At 47.1% G+C, this 14626-nt stretch overlaps 2 protein-coding genes across 2 annotated transcripts in view; one reads left to right on the plus strand and one right to left on the minus strand.

Annotated features, from left to right (window-relative positions):
- Window positions 1-5752, plus strand: part of LOC126528032 (uncharacterized) — a 99184-nt gene extending 93432 nt beyond the window's left edge. The window contains exons 8-9 of the mRNA XM_050175881.3: window positions 1065-1146; window positions 2909-5752. Of these exons, the coding sequence (XP_050031838.1) occupies window positions 1065-1146; window positions 2909-3008 (182 nt within the window). The 3' untranslated portion in view covers window positions 3009-5752. The remainder of the gene's footprint in view (window positions 1-1064; window positions 1147-2908) is intronic.
- Window positions 5753-7972: 2220 nt separating this feature from the next.
- The window catches only part of LOC126528532 (1-acyl-sn-glycerol-3-phosphate acyltransferase epsilon-like), a 97315-nt gene continuing 90661 nt past the window's right edge, over window positions 7973-14626 (minus strand). The window contains exons 7-9 of the mRNA XM_050176400.3: window positions 13948-14109; window positions 11334-11457; window positions 7973-8685 (exon numbers count right to left, since the gene is read on the minus strand). Of these exons, the coding sequence (XP_050032357.2) occupies window positions 8463-8685; window positions 11334-11457; window positions 13948-14109 (509 nt within the window). The 3' untranslated portion in view covers window positions 7973-8462. The remainder of the gene's footprint in view (window positions 8686-11333; window positions 11458-13947; window positions 14110-14626) is intronic.

Raw genomic sequence — 14626 nt, forward strand, 5'->3', positions numbered from 1 at the left:
ACTTGTTTCTGTGTGTCCTCGCGTATATACATATGCTCAATTTCAAAACATTTTTTCACGATTCGTTTTCATTTCCCATCCTCACCTCAACTGCTGTGTTGCCCTTTGTACATAGGTTCATCTCGGGCGCCGCAACTTTTGTGACGCGGCTTCTTAAACTGCTGTCTGTCGGTACATGTTCAGCTCTCACAATGTAAGAAAGGTGTACATTATTAGGCATTGCGATTGACACATTTGGACGCGTACTGTATCCACAGTGAGGGGCTCGTTTTTCGCGCCACGGCGCACAGACGAGAAGAGCATTTCTCGGCGTTTCAGGCGCCCGTACCCACAATCTCACGCGAAGCGGCGCTTCCGTTTAGAATGTCGCAGCATGAACAAAGGCACGAAGAAAACGCGTTACCTTACTTAGCTCCCACGCGCCGCGTAGAAGACCACGCGTCGAGATAATGGGCCAGCGTCAATGAAGGTAACTTCACTGCAAACACCCAAATGTAAATTAGTTACAGCCGTAAATATGCTTCACTTCTATCCTCACTTTCGGTCTCTTGCATCTCTGTGCGTACACCTTTCGCCGTCACTCTACCCTCTAAACGCATATTAAGTGACCTTAGTCCTCGTCGCATCGTTTCGTAGATTTTCAACACAGCGCATGTCCGCCTGATCTGATGCACTGCGGCATAGCCTGTGACTACGGCAGTGAGCAAACTTTGACACGAAATTCGAGTTGGGACCTTTGTGAGGGACAAACATACATATTGCATATGAATAGTCATTGCATTAAATAAAAGTAAACATAATTAATGCAGATCGCGGTAAGTCGTAAGGCATTTAATTAATCTTATCACTAAAGCTTCCCTTCACATAGATCCTAACACGTGCCTTGGATCTGCACAATTTTTGTTATTGTTGTTGTCGTCCGTTGCGAACGTGAATTTTTAAGACGGATATTGAATCATTTGCTGTCGTGGCGTTTGGTTCCACTGCGGTCTTACGCAAGCACCTCGTGTTACGTAAGGAACTTTATTTATTCTCATCGACCACTGCTTCTTCTCTGTGCGCAGATGTGCTGGTGCCTTGCTTGGCCATGGTGTTCCTGCTGCTGGGGAACGCCGTGGTCGTTGTCGTCATTTTCAAACTAAAGAGGTAAGCAGATTTTATGTGACATTCACCACCGTCACCTAATGTTTTCTGGCATCCCGCATGGATTCTGAAGAACTGGTTCGCGCTTACAAAAGCGTCATCCTACAGAAAGGCGACACGCGGGGAGCGCCAGGCGCGCAGCGCCCTCTTCCGGTTAGCGTCCACTCCACTCGTTGCTGCATAATTGAATACTGAATAGAGAAGAAGAGGAAGGCTAAAAGAACTCGCGCAATCACTTCGTTTCACTCGAGGAATCAAATGCAGCGCCGAGGCCGCAGAGAATAGTACTACTGGAGCATATATGTATCCCCAATTTAATCTGACAAGGCGGAACTTCCGGTAACCTTTTACTGTGACGATAATATCGTCGGCAGGATAAAAAGAATGATCTAGCTGTTCAATTAAAGGCACACATGTTTCCGTATAAATTAGCAGTTGTCTTTAACCGAAGGCACTAAATATGGCAGGAATGACCAAGCAGGGCTCATTGGGCGCAGTTTCTACTCAATACTCCGTCTCGCAAGTAGTTTGCAGTACTGCCCAAGGCGCGAAGCATACACAGGCAATATCCGTGCGCGGTGGAATATAGTTCCGGGCGTAACTGTCTGATTGATGGCGGGATCCGAGACTTATTGGTTGGTACGTTATACGCTACAGCGATGCGTGAAATGTCAGGGCCTTTGCGCATGTACATCACACATCGCGAACTCAACAGCAGCTGAGCAGACGACGCGGCGCGGATGAACACAGGTGGCATTCGGCCTTCCTATTGGCCAAGAAGTCCTGCGCAGTTTCCACAGCGCTGCAAACGACTCTCGAGATGTAGCATAGTTAAGCGATGCTGACCCGCGTTTTGTGATGTTGAGGAAGGCCTTTCGCACGGAGGCAGAACGCTTCGTGACAAGGCGTGCGTCTTGATGAACGCTCGTGATGGCTACGGCGTCTATATGGAATAGGCGATTAAGTGCGTGGCAAAGGGAGAAGGTCAAGGGCAGCCATACACGTTTTGTTGACTGTTGCTGAGACTATGCAAGAAATCCGTTTACGGACTGCACGTGGACCGAGATGAATGCAGTCGCTAACAAGTGGTGTCAATACAAATTCTACGAATTTTATAGAGGACAAGCGACGTCTACACGAAGATATATTTGTCCACGACTTGTCTGTAAACCGTCTAAATCCATTGTTATAATGACTGTGCAATAGGAGAATGTTTAACATATCGCATTGATTGGGGCGTGAGAATATCATAATTGTGCAGGCATTGGTCTAGACTTTGAAAGAAGAGGTTTAGAGGACGTATATACGTGTAGACTTTTTCGGTGGTTGTTTTGCTTTGTTAAGTAACTTCTTTAGAATAAATTAAATCCATTGGTGCTTGCCGGAAATCACTGCCAAGAAGTGTATTCGTTTCTGCCTATAATTATGTTCTATATACCTCTGCATTCTATTCATTTTACATAGCCAGCCTATAAAGGCAACCGTAAACGAAAGAAGAATGCCTCCAAAATTCCAATCTGTTCATAGCGTGTAGACTTCATGTCAGAAAGCGCGTAGGCACTCCGAACTCATCAATTAATTCAAACTTCTTGAAGAAAAAAAATAGAGAGAGAGAGAGAGAGAGAGAAAGAGAGAGAGAGATGAATGTGCTTTTGGAAAGAGGACGTGAGGCTTAGTTCACCTCCGGTCCTCTGTGCACTTCCTGTTTGCGGCTTTCCAGAGGTGGCCTTTGTTCGCTAACCGCAGTGTCTGCCCGCGATCGCAGGAAACGACGGCGGCGCCTGGCCAGTGTCGTCCACCAGCCGGACATCGCCCTGCTCGTGCCGCCGCAGCGCACCGAACCGCCGCCCTGGAAGCACGGCTGATCGACGGGGCCGGCCGCGCAGCAATGCGCGCGACAACAACACACTGCGGAGTCCGGCACGCGACGACGACGACAACACGCGAGACGCGGCTCAAGCAGGCGGCAGCGCACCTTACCCGAGTGTTATCAAAATGGCGGGCAGTCTCGGGGCAACGGTCCAGCCTACGGCAGAGCCGAAACCCCAGCGCGAGTGACGGCTTCGTAGAAGGAAGCCAAGGTAAAGTCTTCGAGCTAGGTCGCCGAGGAGAAGGCCTACGAGGTGCGGAACTCTGAGAGCTAAGCTCCTCAGCGAGGATGTGTCAAGAAGGAGGACGTTTAAGAGGCGACCTCTGAAGAGAAGGGCTCTCGAAGGACAAGGTCTTGAGGAGGAAAAGATTAAGCTTGGGAGGCAAATCCTTGGAAGAGTAATCCGCGAGGAGAAGTGCTGTGAAGGTGTACGTCCTTCGAGGACAAGCCTTCAGAGACAAGTCGTTGAAGACGCCCTCCAAGGACAAGCCTTGTGAAGCAGGTCTTTGTAGAATCGTGTCCTCTGAGGAAGCTGTGAGGAATGACTTCTTGGAGGTACACAATCTTCAAGGACAAGCCTTTGGAGACAAGTCGTTTAAGGCACACTTCCTCTAAAAGCAAGCCATGGGAAGCAAGCTCGTCTAGAGGCATGTCCTGCGCTCAGTGTTATAGGCGACCTCACAAAGCGGAATATCTTCCTCACCTCTATATTTAGTGGCGAGAAAATGTGTTTTGGTCAGCAATGGGAGCAAAGCTTCGAGATCTGGGTCTTCGCTGTACACTCTGTTCCTGGTGACTATAAGCTCACGGAAGTTGTGCGTCTCAGGAAAGCACGGCACCCGCCCGGCGTTACCACTGCCGTGTCTCGATTACCACAAGCAGCGTTGCTGATGGACCGGTGATCAAATCAAATCTCTTACGCTTTCAGATCACAGAAGAAAGCAGCCGAACAAAGCAATGCAGTCAGCAATCAACCGGTGGTGTCTGGTCCAAAATCTGCGCTATTTATTTACCCTCGGCGAAGTACGACTTTAAGAATCACGTTACGAATCACGAAACATTCGTTATCGTACACATATTCATTTCGCGACTTGATTAGTCTTTTTTTATTGTCGTTGGGAAGCACGTTGAGGAAGGTGCTAAAGATTCGCGAGAGCGATGCTCCACAAAGCATGAAATGACAATCTCCTTCTATATTCCCTTGATATATGCTGACAGCAATGATCAGCTAGATATATATTGTTACGTTTCTACATTCCTAGGACAGTGTTGTGGAAGCTCCTTTTTCGGGAGTAAGCACTCGTCCCAAATTTAACGCCATTTCCGAGAGCTATTGTACTCTTCCACAAAGAGAGAGAGAGGAGGAGGATGTTAATGAAAGTTGAAGATGTTAGCCCTGCTTTAATCTGGGCTTGCTCGCTACTTCAAATGGGGTGATTGAAATAACGAATAACGAAAACGAAATAACGAATAACGAAAAAAAAATAATAATGGAAAAAACAAATCAAGCCCGGATGACAAATGGTCAAAGGATGTCTGTAAATACTGACTGGCTTATGTGTGCCATCAGGCTTTCGAAGCTTGGCTTGCGCCTTTACTTCTGTCCCAAGGTCTCAGAAAATCACTAGTTTGAATTTGTCCTCGTAGTGTATTTGACCTCGTAATGCATTCATCCTCGTACGGTATTTGTCTCCTCTGATTTTTAATACACGGAGTACATGAAGTCTGTGGTGGAGTACTAAAACTTCTGAAATGAAGTTAAATGGGGGACAAGCACATGCTCAAACCAAAGGAGTTCCCTGCACACCTTTTCTTTCTTTTTAAGAATCTAGAAGTGTAGAAACCCCGTGGGAAAGAGCCCTGCTATAACTAGCTTAAAAGCATTTAGCGGACGCGGTGTGCATATTTGTATAATTGTTTTAGATAATTCACCCTGTCCGCGAATTTTCCGACTTCTTTAGAGTACATTGGTAGAGTGGGCCTGTGTAATGTAAGCATGCAGTTCGCTTGATTCTATTCCGCTCTTATAATACACCGCTCGCCCATGTCCTGCTGATGTGCAGCTGGAGTGAACAGTGACAAAGCGCGGAAAAGAAACGGATTAAAACAGAATTGTTACACTATACCGGCCGCAGTTTGCGATCTTGTAGAAGGGTTCAGATGAAGCGAAGTGCAGGAAAACAGACGCGGACGACACAAGCGTCTGTCCTGCTCTGATACACTGCCACATGTTCCACCATGTTTACGTTTTCAGCCAATCGGAGAGGACGCAGCCGCTCTGTCATCCAATTTGGTGCTGACGAAGTGGCGAATTCGGCAATAATGGAGCAACTTGACAGTATTCGGAACAGCACACATGACCACTTAATCGTCCGCCTTTCATTCCGGCATGGCGTCTCGCCGAAATACCCGCATGTTCGTTTTCTGCAACGTTGCAAAAACGAATGCCGAAGTATGCGAGATCATTCCAGAGAGCACGAGAACGCTTCACCGGTAATTTATGCAACGTCTAGTCGATTTGTTCGAGCTCTATATATAGATGAATATATTTCAATACATATGTGCAGATCCATTTATTTTATTGCATCTGTGACACACACTAGTGACGAAGGTTATGAAAAAGGAAACTTATAATATATGGGTAATAGGAGTGTTATATCATGAATTAGTAGGTTGTCGCCGCAAGAGAGGGTTGCCAAGATCACTCAGTGAATCAATAAAGCCACTTTGTACCATTAATCCTTCTCTCCAACAGTGTCCTTTTTTTCTGTTAAGCACCCCTGAGAGACGTTTTGCTTTCAAGAAGTTTTGCATGTTTGAAGTTGAAGGGAAACATTGACCGTAGGCTTCCTCTTTTTTGGGTGATTCACTCTGAGAACTAAGGGAGTATTGGCAACCTTATTCGTGGGAGTACGTATACTTGTGCCATATTTGACTCCCTCTTAGAGAGTTATTGTGCTCCCTAATGGAGTACAATCCCCGGACACTGTGACCGCATTCCTATCAAGACGGAATGCAAAAAAAAAAAAAAAAAAAAAAAAAAATTCCCGTACCATGCTGTGGAAGTACGTTACAAAAAAGCTCACGTTGTCAAAATTAAACGAGAGTCCTCCGCTACTGTGCCCTTCGTAACACATTGTGCCGTCACCGAATTCCCGTAGGGAGTACACGAACTCCAAAGAGAGAGTCAATCGGGGCACAGGTATAGTTATTGCTGCGAAAGTAGTTGCCAGTACTCCCTTTATCATTAGGGTACCTGAAATCGAATTGTTAAGAGCAGAATATATGCCACTGTTTAGAGAAAAGAATTTCATAGGATCGAGTTCTTACTTTTTTTGCACGCACGTACATATACGCACGCATACGCACCAGATGAGTTGGAACAGGCTACACGTGTGGTGCCTTTCTGTATAATTAGCTAAAGAACGGTGTAAAAATGGCGTTTGTAATGACGAAAGCTCGTGATCGGAATGCAAATGGCGTGCACGGTGCCCTACCGGTGTGGCTATATAACCACGGCACGGAACGGATGACTGGACTGTTGGGCACAAACCTGTGCGAAACGCCATACCCGTCGCAGCACGGCCGGAGGCGCTAGAGTGTAGGTGCGCATTAGTGCCATCTTCATTCGTAAGTGAAATTTTTGTGAGCGACGCTACATCGTTATGAGGGCAGAGGCTTTAAGTCGACGAGACCTGCTGCTGGTGCGTGCAAATCTAGCGTAGACGTAAGAAGAGCGCCACCTTACCAAAGACGAGCTACCCGCATGCCGCGGTTTCCTAACCGACCCGCGTTCACGAAGTCAAGCAAGCTGTTTCGAAGAAGGCGCACGTGCGTTGGTTGTACTACGATGAAAGTATGCACCACGCTTGCAGCATTTTCCATTGAAGCGTTTTCACAAAAAGTTCACAAACGCATTTCTAAATGCATTTGCATCTATCTTGTTGTTTAGAATCCGTGTACACGCATAGGCCGGAATTTCGCGCTGAAGCCCACTCCGGCTCACCTTCCGGTGTAATTGGAATGGTTCATCATTACACGTCTCGGTGAGTAGCTTGAAAACGTGCCGCATTTTATTCACGCTACCTCACCACAAGTGCTCGAACCCATGTGGGCAGGGCGCCCTGTTGCAAAGTCGCAGGTACGTTGCGCCAACATTACCTTATTAGTTAGGCGCATAAGGTGCTAAAAGCCATCGCCAGAAAGCGACGTGGCGACGGTGTCGTGGTTAAAAAGCTACAGTTGAACAAACCGCACGGGATGTATCCGTCATGTTCGCCCGAAGTGTTCCTGTCGCGGGAGAGATGGAGTTTGCATCGTATTCAATTTCAGCGTTAGGAATGACAAAACTAGCGCGAGGACGAGACAAACGTGGGTGGCATGACAGATGTAAGGTTTAGAAACGAAAAAAAAGAAAAGTCGGAAGTCGTTGAAAAAATGGAGGAAGCGGTAAAACGGTTGAACGAGGTGGAAAGCCTAGTCTTTGAGCGCTCGTTCTGACCTTTGTGACAAGGGCGCAGCTCTACAGTGCCACCGAAATGGCGACAAATGTAGCCGCTTATACACGAGATAGACTTGCGGCCTTTTTAAAACGACGGTGCGTGGTGTGATACGACTAACCTGAAGATGTTTATATAGCATCTCGTAATGCGCGTGCAACGTGTAATGCCTTAGTCGACACCAGGGAGGACGGGCATCGCTCCAAACAACCGAAATCAAAACCTCGACTTTGAAGAAACTATATGGAATCGACGACATGGCAGTGCCATTGAAAGGACATTTAAGATGCACATCAAGCTATAGATTAGTAGCTCCCACTTAATTAATAGAAAAAAGGTCAGCCTCAACGCTAGCAAGGACTCTCTAAACAATAAAGGGTAACTGAAGAAGAAAAAAAAGGAACTTGCGAACCAACTTTTACATTATCGTTGAAACCTCAGGAGACAGAGGTTTTTTGACATTGCTTTTTATTGGTGAAGGTAAAAGTTCCGTCAACAATAAGAATCACACAGTGTTAAATACAATAAGCAAATGATCACTTTTCGGGAAGCATTCTTAGGCCAAAGATTGGTGCAAATGCACGATAATAGCGAGATACCTATGACAGATCATTTAAGTCATTAACGCGCAATTAACGAGAAAGAAAAGCTTAACATTTAATTTTCTCGGCTAGCATTCGATAACTTTTTACACTCTGGAATGCAACTATAGAGCATCTGAAAAAACAGTCGACCGGTCAGAACTTACTCAGTATTTTCATGTTATCGTTTACTTATGGTGAATAGGGACGCAAATGTCAAGCGCCTTATAGTATGCATTTTGGGACAAGTTGGAAGCACAACACCAGAAAGGGTCCCACAAAGCAAGGACGTCTTTCGCGTTAAGCTCGCGGACGAGTCCAGTCCCAGGGAGCCATAGCTCCAGCCCGAAAGCCGTGACCGAATACGGCTCACGCGACCGAGTTCATTCCAAGCCAGGAGTATCCGAAGATGGAGCCGTACAGCCAGGTCTTCCAGACGCAGGCGCGGCCCCCAGGCGTGAGCAGCAGACAGCTGACGGTGAACACGGCGGCCACGGACATTAACTTGCCTCGCACGTGTTCGCACGGCACGAGCACCGGGTTCTGCAGCTCCGGCGGTGTATCATCCGACTCGTAGTACGCGGTCAGCAGCCTGTGCGACACCATAGCGTTGCTTTAGTGCAGTTCGACTCGTACAGTTCGGACAGCTGGTGTTTCATCATTGAGAAACTATGCTCCGTTCCATACGTAGAAGGCAACGCTACGATGGCTAGTGGGACAGCTGGTATTTCATCATTGAGAGACTATGCTCCGTTCAATACGTAGAAGGCAACGCTACGATGGCTAGTGGGACAGCTGGTATTTCATCATTGAGAGACTATGCTCCGTTCCATACGTAGAAGGCAGCGCTACGATGGCTAGTGGAACAGCTGGTATTTCACCATTGAGAGACTGTGCTCCGTTCCATACGTAGAAGGCAACGCTACGAAAGCCAGTGGAACAGCTGGTATTTCATCATTGAGAGACTATGTTCCGTTCCATACGTAGAAGGCAACGCTACGATGGCTAGTGGGACAGCTGGTATTTTATCATTGAGAGACTGTGCTCCGTTCCATACGTAGAAGGCAACGCTACGAAAGCCAGTGGAACAGCTGGTATTTCACCATTGAGAGACTGTGCTCCGTTCCATACGTAGAAGGCAACGCTACGAAAGCCAGTGGAACAGCTGGTATTTCACCATTGAGAGACTGTGCTCCGTTCCATACGTAGAAGGCAACGCTACGATGGCTAGTGGGACAGCTGGTATTTCATCATTGAGAGACTGTGCTCCGTTCCATACGTAGAAGGCAACGCTACGAAAGCCAGTGGAACAGCTGGTATTTCACCATTGAGAGACTGTGCTCCGTTCCATACGTAGAAGGCAACGCTACGATGGCTAGTGGGACAGCTGGTATTTCATCATTGAGAGACTATGTTCCGTTCCATACGTAGAAGGCAACGCTACGATGGCTAGTGGGACAGCTGGTATTTCATCATTGAGAGACTGTGCTCCGTTCCATACGTAGAAGTCAACGCTACGATGGCTAGTAAAAAATGATTAAGTTCTGCGATTTTATGTGCCAAACGACGATCTGAAAATAGTGCTTCATGTATGAAATAAATGTATAGGTATGCGTAATGTAATCTGATGTAGCAGATTGGACAAACGGGCTAGTTCGTTTACTTGCATCTTGAAACCGTAAAAGTGCACAAAGACGAGTATGAAGAGGGAAGACAGGAAGAAGCGCTTACTCACAACTGAAACATTTCATTGAAAGGAAAGAAATGTATGCGCGAAAAAACGGAGTGGGGTAGAGGGGAAGCTGCGCATGCCTGTAAGGATCGCGGGTTAAAGCTTTCAAAGGCAACGTTAAAATTAAAAGAAATCTAACTACCAAGAAACTTAAATTTGTTATCACGAAGCAAGACTGGAGGTTGGCTGACGCAGCTATCTGCTCTTTTCTTTATGTGGCAGGCCTCTGCCATTTCACGGGTCAGCTGGCTGCTGCTCTTGAAGATAATCTGAGCATCTTTCAAAACAGGATAACAACCCCATTTCCTACAGTGGGCGGCTCTCTCTTCGTACTCGTCCTTGTGCGCGCTTACAATTTCAAGATGCACGTAATTTGATGCAACATTAACCTTCTTACTTTTCTGTTGCGAAATATGACGTAATTATTACGTGAAAGGTGGCGCAGAACTGAACGTATTTACCTCCGAATGAGCGGAGTGATACATTTCAGCGACCAGTGGCCACAGTGCACCCTATGCGCTCGTGGCAAGAAACATAGTACGTCGCACACTGGAAGCGAAAATGTGCACACACACACAAAATTAAAAAAAACGCGATTTCACGTAACTTCGCCTTTAAAAGTTGCCGTTCCAAACGTTAAGCAGCTGATACGCATAGTAGAAGCGTCGCAGATGATGAACTTCTCTGCGATGCGCGAGCCGACTGAGACAGGCAATGCATAACTTCTGCAGCGTTGCCTGCATCGTATGACGTGGAGACACGCACAGACAGACACGGAGAGGCTGACACAGACGGGCGGACAAACAGACACACACGGATGGACAGACAGACAGACAGACAGACAGACAGACAGACAGACAGACAGACAGACAGACAGACAGACAGACAGACAGACAGACAGACAGACAGACAGACAGACAGACAGACAGACAGACAGAGACAGACGGACGGATGGACGTACGGGCGGGCAGACAGACAGACACGGACGGATGGACAGATGGATAGACAGACATGGACGGACGGGCAGGCAAACAGATACGAACAGACAGACAGACGGACGGAGGGACAGACGGACGGACGAGCGGGCAGACAGGCAAACAGACAGGCAGACACGGACGGACGAACGGACAGATGGACAGACAGACACGGACAGGCTGGCACGGACGGACGGACAGACGGACGGACGGACGCACGAACAGATGGACAGACAGACATGGACAGACGGACGGGTAGGAAGACAGACAGACAGACAGACAGACAGACAGACAGACAGACAGACAGACAGACAGACAGACAGACAGACGGAGGGACGGAGGGACGGACGAGCGGGCAGACAGGCAGACAGACAGACATGGAGGGACGAACGGACAGATGGACAGACAGACACGGACAGGCTGGCACGTACGGAGGGACAGACGGACGAACAGACGGACGGAAGAACAGACAGACACAGACACGGACAAACAGACAAACATGGACAGACGGACGGACAGTGCTTGCGTACTTACGCGTCTTTCTCGTAGAAGGCATTGAAAATGAACTTCTTGAGCCCGCTGTCGTCTTCAGGAAGCTTATCAATGGGTGTTCGCTTGATGTGCATGTGCAGCGCGCCGCACCGGCCTGTGAAGACGTCTGCACCGCACAGAACACAGATGTTTCTCAAATGCAACGATGTCGTTTCGTTCTGAATGAACTGATCTCGACCATGAGATGCAGACGCAAGGTCAAGTCCAAAAAAATAAAACAACACACACGCGCACACCCACGCGCACGCACACACGCACACGCATGCATGCACGCACACACACACACTGTAGTAACCGCAGGAAAGTAAAACTGTCAGGATACAGTGTTCTGAAGTACGCCTCGTCTCTTTGCTAATTTCTTGCATCACGTCTTTACTTCGTGGCGTCGACATGCCATGCAATTCTATACATGACGCGAGGAGTGATTTTGGCACCGCAAGAATGACAAATAGGAGTTCGCGTGTAATCGACGAAAAAAAGCGCTCATAGCCTTTTGCCCACATTGGTGCGCAAATATAGTACTCACATGAAAATATGACGTGCCAAAATACGAAAAAAGTAATTTTTCCTCTACGAGAGTTTTCCAGATTGCATTGCGCCTGTTGTGGGGCGTTTACTAAACGCGCTGAAAGGACGCAAGTCAATTTGAAAGAAGTACATTTTCAAATCCTGGGACGAAAGCTCAATCATGTCTAAATAAATATCCTAGCTACCGGTTCATAGGGATCTGTACAGAATAGAAACGTGAAGTTTAGCTTTTTTCGAGATTAGTCAATGACCTGTTGTACTAATGATGCTATTTACAACTGTGCGAATTTTTCTAGACCTAATCAAATACAATCTAATAGTACCATGGTACTAAGTGAATCGAATCCAATACCGAATATTTTTTCGAATAGTTTTCGAACAATGAACAGCCGTTTTCACAATTAATATACAAAGATGTTCACATCTTGTATGTGTTCATAACGTTATCTATTTTGTGATTGATTACACGTTATTAAGCGTTGTTTATTAAAAGCACAAATTCAGCATTAGAAAAAACAAAATAAGCAGTTTCATCGCATCGCGGTGTAGCCGGCAAAGTGTCTGACTGCCTGAGCGACATAGCCGGCTCCACAAAGTAGGTTGACATTTTTTATTTATTTATTTATTTATTTATTTATTTATTTATTTTAGTTATACAAGCTGCAGCCCAGTAAGGGCTATTGCAGCATTGAGTCTACATGAACAACAAAATGAAAAAAAAATTACCGCCCAAGCACTCCGTACGAATGGTTAAGCAGCAAATTAGAAACGTGCGGCCCGATTTTTATCACTGCGTTAATTGCGACGGTTCATTGAACGACGGCTTGGTAGGCTCCCGGATCATCGGTACACAGTTGCCGCTCGCGCTCGGCTGCACGAGCCTGTTCTTCTGCCCGGGCTGCATCATCGGCACGGCGTAGACGAGCTTGTTCCCGGTTCTGCTCGCGGCGTATGCTGATCGAAAGCTGCCTGCTCCTCAGGAGTACGTGTGACGCGTGGCCTACCCATAACGGAGGTAGAGAGAAACTTCTGCGCGCGTGCCCGGCTGCGACGGAGGGCAACGACGTCACTACTGGCGCAGCCAATCGCGTGCCTCTCTCTCCTTTTTCGCGCGTGCGCATAGGGCGGCGCCGGAGGAGTATTCGGCGTACAGGCGACAGACGGACGGACGAATAGGCTAGCCATATACAGCTTCGCTGTAAAAATAATAATACAATAGCAAAAAATCAAACAAGATTGAGAAAGTTCAACAAAATGAATCACTTAAAACCACTGTCGCTAGGTGTTGACACAAACTTATCGAGCGGCGTACAACGAATAATGGCGCTTAAAGAGTTCCAGAGCTTAATTGTCCAAAGAAGGAAGCTGAATTGGAAGTTGTTAGTCCGTGCAAATATGCATGTAATGTTTAGTTCACGCTGTCTTTGAGTTAACGATCCCGTAGCAAACGTTAGGGTGTTTAACAGGCGATAGGAAGAATTGACGATGCATTGTAACGTTCAAGTTTTTTTTTAAAGACACGTGGATATGCCTGTACTATACCCGCGAGGACGACCATTTGTAGCACTTTTGCTCTACTTTTTATGTTTCGTCGTGCACAGTCGACGACGCGAAGCGATCGAAAACTATTCGTATTTACACATAGCGGCTTTTCGATTCCAATACCGAATCGATTAGGACACCATTAGATCCGTTATGCGAATGTGTCGAATATTCGCAAACCCCCTAATGCGTTTACTTAAACCAGACGATGTGCCGTCGAACTTTTGAATAACATGTGACGAAGCGCACTATATATGACGGTATACGGTGCAATAGTGAAGAAAGTGGTAGACGAAGAGTAAAGGCAGTATTCTTGCGACCATGTTTGTCTCCGTCCGCAACCTCCTGCTGTGCCGCAACCTCCTGAGACGCAAGCAGGAGGTTCCCGACGGAGACACACGTGGTCGCCCGAACGCTGCCATTGTTATTCGCCTACCTCTCCTTCCAGACAGCGTCCTTCCGTCCTCCGTTACAAACATAAACCGCGTCTACGTTACGTGCGGAATTCGGCGGTCAGTCGGCTCACCGCAGATGCCCGGCGCTGCCCTGCGGCCCCCGTGAGGCATCTTGGTGCCGCCGTAGATCAAGGTGACGCAATACACGGCGTCCAGGTTTCCTCGCATTTCCTCGACGGTGATCACGAATCCCTGCGTCCGTGGCATCAGTTGGTGGCGGGGTACCGGGAGACCTGCGGTGACATAGCGACGACTTGCGAGTCCTTTTACTATACGAGGCTTACGAATATAACAAACTGTTTTAAAAAAACGGAGGCCATACGAGATGCATATGTGGGACCAATGGTGCTTTGTTGGCTGTCACCTTGCCAGCAGTGGGGAACTTTTCAGTTATTGTTGATTACCGATAATTCGTCGAAATTAAGCGCTTAAATGGATAATTATTTGCATAATGATGGAAGCTCAAATATCAAATTGTGTGTCGCATTCGATAATGCTATATTATACAGTTTTCAAGCTCGCTGCATTTCCCCAAGTTATGTTTTTCGAGGTTCAATATTGTGGCACAGCACGCGAAAGAGAATGCAAAGTCAAGGTGACCCGTGATGATGATGATGGTGATGATATTTACTGGCATCCCTTTGAAACAGGGCGGTGACAAATAGCCACCCAGCCTGCTTGATTTAATCAGGCATGCTCTACATGTTTTTCATTCTAACACTTTAGTATAGATCCCGATAATCTTTTTTT

This window comes from Dermacentor andersoni, chromosome 9, assembly GCF_023375885.2.
Source record: "Dermacentor andersoni chromosome 9, qqDerAnde1_hic_scaffold, whole genome shotgun sequence".
NCBI lineage: Eukaryota > Metazoa > Arthropoda > Arachnida > Ixodida > Ixodidae > Dermacentor > Dermacentor andersoni.